Raw genomic sequence first — 12,873 nt, forward strand, 5'->3', positions numbered from 1 at the left:
AACGGTACATGTTGACTGACTAATCTGGAAAAGGTTAATGATAATTAATGTGAGATTTTTTTTTTACCTGAAATTTTTATTGGATTATTAAACTTATTTGGAGTCCTCTCCGTTTCTTTTCTCTGTAGGTTTACCCAAGAGAATGGTTCTGTTACCCGTTATGAAATTCCCAACATATCCTGTTCCCCACTACTCATTCTTTTAGCAAATGACAGAAGCTAATTCCTATTGAACAACAGTACAATACAGAATGGTAGAGAAAAGCCTTTTTATTCTGCTTTCTTTGAACACATACTTGATCAAAATTATTTGTAAAGAACATCTTTCCTACTTTTTGATTTTAACAAATGCAAATTTAGTTCTCTAAAACTTGAAAACAAACAAACAAAAAAAGAAACTAGTTCTGTGAAACGGTACCTCATTTCCGGAAAATAACTTCTACCAGCCCTTCTGTTCTAGGGAAATAAGTCTAGCAGTTCAAAGTTTAAGTTTTAAGAGGAGTATCAGATTATGTAAAATTAAATTTGTGAAGGATGTATAGTCTCAAACACTGATCACAAATAAACTGCTTTGTTGTAACACAGAGTACTGCCTGGTTCCTGATGCAGTCACTGATTTTTAGTTGATTGAAATGTATTTGCCCCAGGGCACTTTAATTCAATTTGGGCTGTAGTTATTTTTTTTTAATACAATAGAATTTTCATTTAAACTTTGTAAATATTAAAGTGTGTAATTAAAGCCAATAAAATATGGGTTTGAATATTGTTTTAGCTTATTATTTTTGATATGTTTTGGTATCAAATTACACGGAATTGAAAATCAATAATAATTTAGCCCTAGAAACCCATTCATTTGTAAGCAAACAGCTAAACACAAAGCGAAGGCAATTGTTAGTTTGAGCCCGGCTACTTTGTAAGCCCTTTGTAGTTCTGTTGTACAAGGGCAGCCCGATAACGGTATACTCTGTTATTTGAGCATTGCTTATTAAAATGATGGCACTACCCAGAGATGGGGAAGGAGGAATGTGATTATTTTAGTTTCCGAATTTCCAAGTTTTAAAAAAATAATAAATTAATCAATCAATCACCCTTTCTTGTTCTTGTGGCCTTCTTCACTCTGTACGATACTGTGCTCACTCCCTGGCTTTGTTCATGCAGATAGAAGATTAGTGACTTTTTTGGATTCATTGAAGGGTCTTTTTCCTCTTCAATTACATCAGAATCTAAAGCAGCAACAGGGTCCCCATAAAAACTTGCTCTTCAATTGTCCCAGTTCTTGTTGAGTGCTGCTGTGAAAAGTGACAGGTTTCAGCCATGGGTCAGCATTTATTTTTAAGATAACTGATTAAGCCGGTGAAAAATGGATCAGTCAGTAACATTGTGCTGTTCTGTCAAGGGCGCAGACTTAAGTCTTCCACTTGCATTCTCACCTCGTTTGGAAAGCGTCTGACGTTACTAGAAGGTAATGGTTTCATTAAGGTACCCACCCCCATGAACGCCGCAGAGTGCCGGCGGCTGGAGCTGCGAGGTGCTGTGCCTCAAAATTGTCCATTTTCAGTATGAAGTAGCCATCCTCTGCTCTCATAAATTCCGGTGATTTGGAGCTGGACATCACTGCCTGATATTCACGGGCCTCACTCAGTGTGCAAATTTATGTACCAGAGATTGTTGGGGCCACCTAAATGTGAATGAAACGAGCAATTTAAAACAAATCCAGTGTCACTTCTCCAAAATGTATTTCTTCCATAATGGCGTATTTGTGACTTTGGCTCCTGGATCATTTATCTTCATTAGTGGTGGGTGATACTTTAATAAAACCGCGTCACTTGCTAGAAATAGCTGTGAACTTACCATACTCATCCTGTGCATTAGTGGCTAGACATAAACCAGGGGCCCATTGCAGCGGGGAGTGTCTATGTTTCATTGATCTGTTTTGCTGACCTATGGATGAAACAGAGCCATCACTGAGAAGAAAAAGCATGGCTGGTAGTGCCCAGTTTTTAATTGATGCTCTATTTACGATGGTCCTCTTTGGTTCTGAATACTATTAATTGGCAGCAGCAGCTGTATTGTTATTTGAAATTGATCGTCAAATTTGCATTCCGACTTGGAATCTCTCTGGAGATTTCTTTTAGAAAATTCTTCCGAAGCCGCTGACCGAGCTGTCTGGCTCAGCCCCCGAGTGGGAAAGGGAGCTGTGCTCTTTTCCAACATGATGGCAGTCATTTCAAATGGTTCCTACCAAGTCTTTTTTTTTTTTTCCTTTAATTTTGTTGTTTGTTGGAAGTTACTAACCATGTTGTAAACCTGCCCAGTTGCTGCAAACTTTTACATTTCTCTGCTTTACTTAAAATAATTGAGCTGTCAGTCCTTTGTTAGAAGTGGTAACCATGCAAGTTCGACTGTGGAAATTTTGTAATGAATTAAGTGTCCCTCCCCCTTTTGCCCTTCCCATCCCTCATTTTGTAATGAAAATTCCACTTGCAGCTGAAAGAGCAGAGAAATATAAATGAAGCTCTTGGCTTCACCAAATTCTCTGAAATTAACACAAAGTTTTGCTTCTCTGCTCTTTTCTCCACTGTAGGTGGTTTTTTCATTGACAGTCCCTATTGCCAGCCTCTGAGCGTCGCACCATTTATTATTCACTTGGGCCCTCAAGATTTCTTCTCTGACTTCTAGAACCATCAGGTTGTCTGGCTTGAAATGGCAATTTCTATGTTCTGATTTTAAAAGCAATGTGATCCCCTGCGGCTTTCCAGCTTTCAGATACACTACCCTGACACATTCTTTTGGAAAGCAATGACTGAGCATTTTAAAGAAGAGCAATACTTGACTCAGAGCCACGGTGTCTGTTCTGAAACTTTTCCTTTTGAAACCTAGCAATATCTCAAGTTCAGCCCTCTGCTCTAGTCCCTTGTCAGGGCGTTTACAGACCAGCGTAGAACTTAGAACTAGCGCGTTAGCTGTGCTATCTTCTGACCATTTTTAAACATTTTTTTAGCACATAAACCCAACTGTTGCATTCCTAACCATGTCAGTTAGTGCTTTCGTAAGTTCCCAGAGATAGGGGTCCTCCTCCAAGCCATACTCTTTGCATGGGGGCTGGTGCCCAGCCAGGGATGTGCCCTGCAACCTGTGTCTTCAGGCTGCAGGAGCGGCCACCTCCCGTGCAAGGTGATTGGTCCAATGAATTCCCAACATACCTCATGCTGGCTCGATGCAGTGCGTGGTGCAGTGAGGTGAGGAGTCCTAGCACTGTCTGTCGTCTCTCTCATTGTCAACCTGGGCAACAAACCCTGGATAGGTTCTGCTACTGTTATTATTAGCCTTTTCTTCTTTAGACAAATTAATTTTTTTTTGGGGGGGTGAATGTTTGAAAATCATGAATCAGTCACCATTATTAATTGAAGAGCTGGGAATACCTCATTAATGTATTTTTAAAACTGGTGTTGGACCCTCTGTGTATTTCAGGTTAATACTTTTAAGCAGTTTTCAGCACGTTTATCTCACTTTATTCTCGTTCTCCTCGGACCTTCGTAGCCATATCACTTGTATAAAATAGGCCGAGATATAGTGACTGTAAGCTGTGGTCTCAGTATACAAAGGTAAGCTCTTTTATTTTCTGATTAAAGAGAAAATGAATTTTTTTAAAAAAAAATCAATGAACACAACATGCATATATGACAATCATATATGATGTATTTGATCGCCTAGGTCTTATGTCATCACATTAACTTAAAGATTTTTCTGATCTAAATGTAAACTAGTTATCTGCAGTATTTGTTTGAATCCCTTGTAATTAATTACTTTTTAGTTGAGCGACATTTTACGTTGGCTGAAGTGAGTGTGTGCGTGTGTGTAGAGACGTAGGATGTGACCTAAATGTGAATTGCACACATGTACCTGTTCAGGGGAGCGGAGGGGTCCCCTGGAGAAGAGGCCGGAGCAGCAAGGTCGGCCGCAGTGCTGGATTTTTTTTTTTTTTTTGGTAGCTGTTATATAAGCTGAGGGTCAAAGTGCCAATTTCTTACGGAGAGAACTTTCTCCAAGAAATGAGAATCTCTGATCTATGTTGTATGTCCCAGTACAACTGCAGCAAGAAGCCATACATTTAAAGCAATAGAAAATGAATAATACCAAAACCTTGAGGTAACTATGGGAAAATCTAGAACTGACTGAGTTGAGCTAACTGTTTGCAGAGGAACTCTGCTGAGGCGCGGGCGGCGAGTACCCGTGCGCAGAGGCCAGTAGCCTCCGAGCGGCTCTTCTCTGCTCTCGGCTCCTTGGCCAGCTGGGTCGTGTCCACCTTACTCAGCTACCGTGAGTTCCTGTAAAAGGGGAGAGGATTAGGCCAAGTATTTCAATAAGGATTTGCTTCATTTAGTGTGTCCCATAAATGCATTTTATATGTGATAGATGTTTTATGCTAAAGCTGTATTTGATATATAGAGATTAAATTGAATATTATGTTTTATATTTGTCTCTAAGTAGCAGTTTTCTTTTTATTACTAACTTTGAAGGTTGCTGGAACAACTTTTTCCCTGCCATACAGAAGCTGTATGTATGTCGAATGTCGCTTTGGCATCCATTAAAAAGACTGTACTAAGCCTAGAGTCTTAAGTACCAACTGCATTCCAGGTCTGATCCCACAGCCCGTTGTATGCCCGATTCTTTGGGTGCTAGTTAATCAGAGCTTGGCCTGGGAAGCACTGTAAGTGTGAGTCTTTCTGCTGGTGGAATTGGGCCTACTGTCAACATTTTAAGTTGGGAAATATGTGCAGAAGTAGTGTCAGATGATTAACTTAATAGTGTATTTATAAATGATTTAGCATCTTGGGCCCACTGACATGCCAGCAGTGGGTGTCACTTGAAACTTCATGCAGTAGGGGCCTAGCGACAGTACAGCAGGGAGGGCGTTTGCCTTGCACACGGCCAACCTGGGTTCAGTCCCTGGCATCATCTTATATGGTCCCCCGAGTACCACCAGGATTAATTCCTGAGTGCAAAGGCAGGAGTAACTGCCGGCTTACATTGCCGGGTGCGACCCAAAAAGCCATTAAAAAGAAAAAGAAAAAAAGAAAAACTTTGTGCAATATAAGTTACTTCTGGCAGTTAATCCTACTCAGTGTGTGTTTCTGGCCCTCTGTCCAAGTAAACAAACTAAATGAATGGAAGCGAATAGCAGATATTCTTGCCCTTTATACACAGTTCTAATGCCATAGCAAAGAAAAAATGATTAATTTAAATGTTGACCATCTCTTTATATTTTTTAGAATAAAAATAAGGGACATTTCACCTTTACGATCAGCCATTCAATGATATTGAAAATTTCCAATATTGAGGGAATGAAGTAAGATGATCCCTGAGTTCCTGCCCCAGAAACATTCAGTGCAGTTAAGGCTGGGACCAGCCTTTCTCGGTGACTGGTCTTCCTGTAACTGCCCTGTTCAGAGCCATCTGGATCCTGGGGCCCTCTGAGGTCAGGGAGACTAGCAGAGCCTCTTCTGTTCACGCACTCGAGATCGCCATTGGCTGCCAGGCCCTCCCGTGACCTGAGGTTCCTGTGTGCTCGGAGGCGTGTGCAGGAGAGGAACGCTGGGTAGCAAGGCCGAGCCAGGAAACCGCCCCACGCTGAGTTGCGCTCCCCGTCAGAGCCTCCCCGGCACAGAGCGAGACTTCCCGGGTAAGGATGAGTTCCGGTGCTAGGAGAATCTTCTGGAAAGATGGGCTGAAGTCAGGGATTGGGGTAGTTGTGAGAATAGGTATGCTTCCTCTCATTATTGTTCCAAGTGGAGCTCACGGCTTCCATTGATGCTCGGAGCAGTGATCTTTGGAGAGTTTCAAAAATAGCACCGGGATGCAAATTAGGTTATGTAAGCTCTACAGCACGGCCAGAAATAGGGAAGAGAAACCAGGTGGCCATCTGGGCCAGAGTATTTCTAGCCCTCTCGCAGAGTCCCATGGGCTTGGGCAGTGAGTGAGTCCGTCCCCGTGCAGTGTGTTGAGGGGTGACTGGCCCCTAGTGAGTGTGTCGTCAGTGTTGGCGTGGCTCGCGCAGGGGACGGGAAGTTAACGCTGGGAGCAGGGCTTGCCGGCAGCTGTGGCGGTGCCTTTGTGCCCGCTGATGTGGGGTGCTGCCAGGGCCGGGAGAGGCCCCCTCCTGTGTTGTCTGCTGCCGGGCGGGGAGCCAGTGGGGGTAGACTTGCTTTGAGGCTTACGGGTTCTTGGGATTTCTGAGCGGCCGGGCGTAGCGTGTCGGCCTGCTGAGCCCAAGTCTCCGGGCCGGGCTTAATGAGGAAGAGGAGTGTTGCTCGCTCGCTGTCCCTGGAACCGTGCAGGCAGAGCGGCGCCTTCCCACGGTCAGGTAGCAAGTTAGTTTAAGCCACAGGGGGAAAGGGGGCTGGGCGAGGGGGCTTCAGCTGTTGAAGCGTGCATCTGGGGAGCAGCGCTGTGGCCTGTGGCCGTCACTCTTTGGAGAAGAGTATCTGACTCCTCACCACTCTCTTACCCTTGGGGGAGCTCTGTCCGCCTGCCCTTGTCCACTTCTCTCTCGAGGTGTGGTTGGGGGAGTGGGTGAAGTTGACGTTTCTGGATTGAGTACAGGGTGTGTTCCTGCAGAGACCGCGGGGCCCTGAGACTCGGGCAGAGGTGCTCCTGCCTGCTGGTGGGGGCGAGGCCTGGCAGATGCTGGAGACAGTGACCCAGTACTGCCTCTAAAAGCAGAGAAGGTGGATTTGGGTTCTAGTCTAGACTTTCGATGCTACGAGAGAGATTTAGATAATTCTCATGTCATGGATTCCGTAGGGGGGGAGGGGGGGTTGGTGGATTCGCTCCCTTACCGCGTCTAGGCTGAGCAAGGCCCTGTCTGGTGTTTCCTCAGAGGTCAGTTGTTCCAAGCAGAACTGCTTGGCTGTCAGGTAAAGGCAGGGGAGCCCGGACACGGTTCATTCCGTACGAAGGCCCGAGGTGCAGGGGCCAGAGCGATGGTACAGTGGGTGGGCCCTGGCTCGCCCCCCCCACCCCCATATGGTTTCCTGAGCCACGCCAGGGTGATGGTGCCGGCGTGCAGAGCCCGGAGTAAGCCCTGAGCACGGGGGTGGCCTGAAGACCAGAACCAGGCTTGCGGCCAGCGTCTGACCCCCAGTGCTGCCCGAGGGTGCCCAGCACCGTCCTGGTATAGTCCACTCTGAGAAGACCAGAGGCCGCGCGCTCTGGAACTCTCGCAGTAGCCAGGAAACAGGTAGTTTGTATTTATTTCGTGCTTGTCTTTTCCAAAGTACAAAGTAATATTTATTTCTCGGTTGGCAGAAAACCAGTGCCAATGACTTTGAGCTCGTCCTTTAGAGGAAGATTCTGATCTTCCCTGGCCCAGCCTCTCTGCAGACAGAACCCTGTCGCCCCTGGTGGCCGCTGGGCCGGGCGTGCGAGTCCTCTGGGCGCTGCCGGAGCCCAGCGTCTCTGCTGTGTGTCTGCTGCCTCGGTCCTTCTGTAGTTCCCCCAGACGCCAGTGGGGCTGCGAGTGCCTGGAGTCGAGGCCACTGGCCTTGTGGGCAGCCGTGGGGGCGGCTCGGAGGGCGGGCAGGCAGGAGGCGGGGCGCGGGTGTTGCTGGAGCTGGGCTTCTTCCTGTCGTGCCTCTGTAGTCAGCTTGATTCTGGAGTGACGCTGGCGCTGTCACAGTGCCACCCCCTCCTGCAGCCTCGGGCGCCGGGCCTGGACTCCTGGCCCCTGGCCTTTCTGACTAGATACCTATCTATCTAGGTATAGACACAGATATTTTCCCATAAAATAGGGCTGTTTTCTTCCAATCTGTGGGAAACATGACGGACTGCAGAGGCTGGAAGCCCGAAGTGTGACTGGCTGTGTGACTGGAGTGGCGCTCCAGCAGCTGATGTGCTCTGCCTCCCTGCGGGCGGGAGGCGCAGGGCCGTCCCGAGGGAGTTGGCCCTGGCTTTGAAGGCGGCTGCGGCAGCCCTGACTGGGGGTCCTCGGGGGCGGGGGAGGTGACCCCGGGCAGGTGCCGAGCGGGTAGGGGTGCCAGTGCCCTGCGCTTAGCAGGCGGCCCTCGGCGCGGGGAGCTCTGCGGGTCTGTCGCAGGGTGGGCGAGCGTGGGCTGGGTATTGGTCCCTTGCCCGTCACCGTCACTCGCCCTGCAGGGCACGGCGGGACATTGCTCACACGGCCGCATGGTGCCGACAGCAGGCCGGACATTGGGGCCCTGCGATCTTGCCGGGACCACCACCGGGTTCGCGGTGGGAGTGTGGTTCTTAGTCTGGGAAAGTCATGCCCGGTGCCCCTCTGGGGCTGCTCCCGGCTCCGAGTGCGGGGACCGCGTGTCCCGGTGAGGGCTTTTCCCGTGGGCTTGCTTTTGTTTGAGGCCACGCTGGCCGGTGGTGCCCGGGGGACCCAGAGTAAGGTGGGAGCCAAGGCCGGTGTCCTGCATGGGAACGAGGGTGCCAGCTGTCGCCCTGGCCGGGAGGGGCGCATTCTCCGGTGGCCGCGCTCCGGAAGGTGCTCTTGCAGGTGAGGAAACGGTGGCCCAGGCAGGGGGACAGCCGAGTGGGCCTGGTGCCCCCTTCCCCGCCCCTCCCCAGGGGGCGTGCTTGTGGCTCATGCTGCCGGTCGGGACTGGCACCTGGCCTGTTTCCAAACCTGCTGGGGCAGCGTCCGCTCCCTCTGCTCTGGACTCGGGTGTTCTCTGGGTCGGAACCAGCCCGGCCCAACCACCTTTCTGACTGCCCCCAGCCCTCCAGGCCGACTGTCCGCCTCCGTGGGAGGAATCGTCCCCGCCGGGCAGGCGATGCCCAGCCCAGGCCGAGTCCCCCAGCTGCACAGTTGGTTTTGGTGCCACAAGTGATCTTTTCATGCCCGAACTGGAGCCGACAGTCCCAGCCCAGGGCTGTGACTGCAGAGACGAGGCCCGGGCGGGGGGGCGGAGACTGCGTTGCCGGGTGTGTGATTTTGGCGGGCCGCCTTGTTGTGTTCGGTCGTGGCTGTCCCGGGTCCCTGGGATGGAGGCGCCTTCCCGCAGTGCTCAAGAGAGGACACGGGCTCAGTTCCTGGCCTGGGAGGCTCCAGTGCAGGGAGTAGGTGGGCGTCACCTGGCGGGGGCACCTGGAAGCTGTCCCTGGGCAGCCTGGGGAAAGGACACCGGGTGGGGCCGCGCAGGGGTAGTGAGAGCGCACAGACCCTCACCCAGGGTCTCGCCTCGGCCAGCCGGGCTGCGCAGGAGGAGGGGAGCAGGGCGCTTTGGGGGCTCGGGGGCGTCCGGCCGTCTCTGCTTGGGAGAGGCCCTTTGGCCTCCTGGCTTCAAGGGGACGTGGCTGTCGCCACGGCCGGGAAGGAAGAAAGGAAGCGCGGCCACGGGCCTGTGGCACTGCAGGCAAGGCTGGAGAGGCCCCGTGCCAGGGCAGGGGAGATGCTGGGGGGCACTGAGCCCCTCTCTCCCGCCACACCCTCTGGGGTACCGCCCGTTGGCGCCTTCTGCTTCCCCGACTCGGGTGGCCCAGGGTGGCCTCGCAGCAGCTCTGGCTTCGTAAGCAGGTGGCACGTGGCTCTCCTCCCGGCAGGAGCCGGCCAACACGGGAGCGGGGCGGGGGCTGAGGGTCACGCAGGCCTCCCTGGGCTGGTTTGTCCCGGTGGACGGGCAGGGAGGGGAGCAGGGGGCCCGGGCCTCAAGCACAGCCTGGTGGGCGCCCACGGGCGCTGCCAGAGCACAGGGACCCATCTGTACGCCGCAGGGGAGCACGGGGCGGGGCCGCTGGCTGTTCCCACCAGCGCTTGTCTCCAGCTGTAGAGGTGACTTGCTTCTGGCCCAGTGCTGACAGGAAACTTGGTCCCATCTGCTGGGTGGGTCCGCTCGTGTCCCCACCAAGGTTTCCTGAGCACTGTGTGCAGGGGCTGTGGGCCTCCCTGCGGGAAGCTTAGGTTTCATGAGAGGTGAGCACTGGAGGGTGAGCCTTGGCTGGAGAGGGAGCTCAGCATAGAGTTCAGGCCCAGGAGACTGAGGGGTGTCTGGGGGCTGCAGTGACAAGTGTGCCTTGGTGTCACAGCTCCGTTGGGGAGGTCTCTCTGGCATCGGTGACAGTGCTCCGAGCATCGGAGCCCCCCCCGACCCAGCCCCCACCTTGGAGCCTTTTCTTGCCTCCTAACGGCCACTTGGCAGGGCAGGACCCTGGGGGCATGTGTCAGTCCAACTCTGGCGGGGCCTTGTGTGAGTGGGACGGCAGGCGGCAGGACCAACACATCCCCCCTCTGTGCGTCCCCTGATGACGGTCAGGCCAGGGACAAAGTGCTCGGGGTTGCTGGCGAGACAGTCCTGCTGCTGTCTGGCCACTGCCGTGGGGGCGCCCCGGCCGCCCCGTCCAGGCCTCCCGGGAAGGGATGCTCCATGGCTGCTCCCGCCTCCTGCGGCTCTGTGCTGAGGGGCGGGGCATGGGGTCACCCGGGGCTGGCGGGTGCAGAGGTGCCTGGGGGGGGGGTGGGCCCCCTCAGCACTGTGGCCTTTGTTTTGTCCCTCGAGGCTCTCGTCTCTCTGCCGAGGGACAGCTTTGTCCTCGGTCCTTGCTTCTGGCGTTTGTGACGGCGAGGCTGGCCGTCTGGGGCCATGTGGTGTCCAGGCTCCGCTGTCTGTCCAGCGGCTTGTGTTGTGCTCGGGCCTTGAGTTGTGGGCACTTCCTGCCCCCGCGATGCCAGGGCTCCCCCTCCCGACAGCGGTTCCCCCAAACTCCTCATCTACTGCCCGCCGAGGCCGGAGTGGTGCCTGGTGTGCAGAGCAGCTGGAGGTCAGGCGGGTGCCCACTAGCGGCGGCCAGGATCTGCGGGAGGTGCCAGGGCCCTGTGGCCGCATCTGCTGCCACTCACTGGGCTGGCCCCGGCCCGCGGGCCTTCCTGCCACAGGGTCGGAGGCGGTCGCCACCTTCTGCCTTTGTCCATCTTCTCTTGACAGTCACCGGGCACCATCTTTGGCCAACTGGCCCTTCCTAGTCCTTAGAGCGCTGACCGCGCCCCTCTTAGCCTTGCGCTTGGGCCTCTCTGCCGGCCTGGCCTGAGGCGGGCCGGGGGCAGGACAGGGCTCTGTCCTTCCCGGGCTAGGGCGCTTCCGGAAACAGCTCGGAGCCTGGCCAAGGGTGCTGTGGCCCTCGTCCTCTCGCCCGCCCCCAGGCGCCTCCAGGAGCCCCGCGGTGTGGCGGTGAGTAGAAGCCCCCCCGCTGCTCGGTCACGGGCATGGCACCGGCCGGGCAGTTGGCCGGGGCGGCTCTCAGATACTGGTCTCGAGTAAATACCTGTAATTACTGACTGTGTTTCCTTCTGAGTACGCAAGTGTAAATAGTGTCTAGAGTTGCAGTGCAGAGTCCTTGGCAGTAACTCCATGTTGTGTACTGTGTTAAACGGACACTGGACTGTCCTTCCCTCTGGGCAATGACCACACGTGGACTCGGAACTGGGAGTCTTCGGCACGATGGAAGCGGCAGCCTTCGTGGGCGGACTGTCCCCAGTGCCTCACCACGAGATGCCTGGCCTCCTCCCGAGGGACCTGCCACCGCCTCCTCCAGGCAGCGCCACGCGGCGGCTCCTCCACACCGACGGGACTTGGCCGAGCAGGAGCCTCCCGGCCGGCTCTGCCCTCTGTAACGCCCTGACATGTTGCATTTTCCTTATCTGGATGAATCGAATAAAAGCTTCTGTCTTCAGCAGCAGTGGGCTGGCTGTTCTCTGCTGCTCGCGCAGGGGGTGGGGCAGGGGTGAGGGGCAGCGCGGCTGCGTCTGGGCATCTGGGCCAGGGCCTGCAGAACGGCCAAGGAGCGGCCCCCGCTCTGCTGCTCTCCCTGCTCTCAGCCTGGTCTCACGCGTTCCCCCCGCCCGGGCCTCACCGCGCCCCAGGCTGGTGGGGCACCGGGGGCTGGAGCCTCCACATTCGGCAGTTTGCCTCCGGACCTGAAGCTCTTCCGCCTGTTCCTTCCCCAGTGAGATTCCTGCTGGGAGCCCCCGGAGCAGGTCTCCAGAGGGGCCAGGGAGAACGTGACGGCCACCTCCCTGCCCCGCCGGGAAGAGGTGGCGGCACCGGCACAATGAAAATCTCCGTGTTCGCACAGCGGGTGTTGGGACGCGGGACAAGGCTGACCCCCGCCAGAGTGTGGCACGTGTCCGAGGTTGTGGCGGGCATGACCTGGGCGTGCCGCGCTGCTTGTTACAGCTGCTGATACAGCTGCTGCCCATCCCCTGTCCACGGGGCCACTTTAAAGCAGCCACCATTAATGGGCCCCGACTGCTCCACCCTGTTCTGGGGTCCCCCTCACCCGCTCCACACCCGAGGTTTGAATTTGCGGTTCACATGAGCATAGCTCTGAGCAAGGGAGGTCCTCCCGGGACCCTTTATCTTGGGGAGATTATTTGTGGGGCCGGAGCGATAGCACAGCGGGGACGGTGTTTGCCTCTCCCGTGGCTAACACAGGCTCGACCCCTGGCGTCCCGTATGGTTCTCCGAGCCCGGCAAGGCCTGGGGCTGTATGAACCCTGTAGTCAGCCCCAACGCCTGGAACATCCTGGCATGTGCTCTGCCCAGACCGGCTGAAACAAGGATTCAGGCTCTGAGGGTGCCCCGGGCCTGTGTCACCTGCTGAGCCGCCTCAGCCGGGCGCAGGGCCGAGAGCTGCTGCTCCGCGCTGACGACAGGGCAGGCGGCCCCCCGGGCTATCCCAGCACAGGGCCCTCTCCCGCCTCCCGAGGCAGAACCAACCATGTTTTCCCAGCCCACATGGCTAGCGGCCCTAAACTATTCCAGAATGATCTGCAGGGATGGTGGGGAACGGCCTGGGTCTTGCGGGCAGAGGGGTCTGACTCTGCTTGTGGCAGACGGAACGGGACCGGAACACA

The 12,873-nt window shown here is 54.5% G+C and overlaps 1 protein-coding gene across 9 annotated transcripts in view; it reads left to right on the forward strand.

The window, feature by feature from the left end:
* STRBP (spermatid perinuclear RNA binding protein) overlaps positions 1 to 11,696 on the forward strand; it is a 147,738-nt gene extending 136,042 nt beyond the window's left edge. For 7 of the 9 annotated variants that reach the window (XM_055123733.1, XM_055123738.1, XM_055123735.1 and 4 more), the window contains one exon: positions 2,584 to 11,696. In XM_055123733.1, coding sequence (XP_054979708.1) covers positions 2,584 to 2,678 — 95 coding nt within the window. In that variant the 3' untranslated portion in view covers positions 2,679 to 11,696. Of the gene's footprint in view, positions 1 to 128 lie in introns of all 9 variants that reach the window. The other 2 variants (XM_055123740.1, XM_055123739.1) reach the window with 2 other exon arrangements.
* The last annotated feature ends 1,177 nt before the right edge of the window (positions 11,697 to 12,873 follow it).

This window comes from Sorex araneus, chromosome 1 (assembly GCF_027595985.1).
Source record: "Sorex araneus isolate mSorAra2 chromosome 1, mSorAra2.pri, whole genome shotgun sequence".
Taxonomy (NCBI): Eukaryota; Metazoa; Chordata; class Mammalia; order Eulipotyphla; family Soricidae; genus Sorex; species Sorex araneus.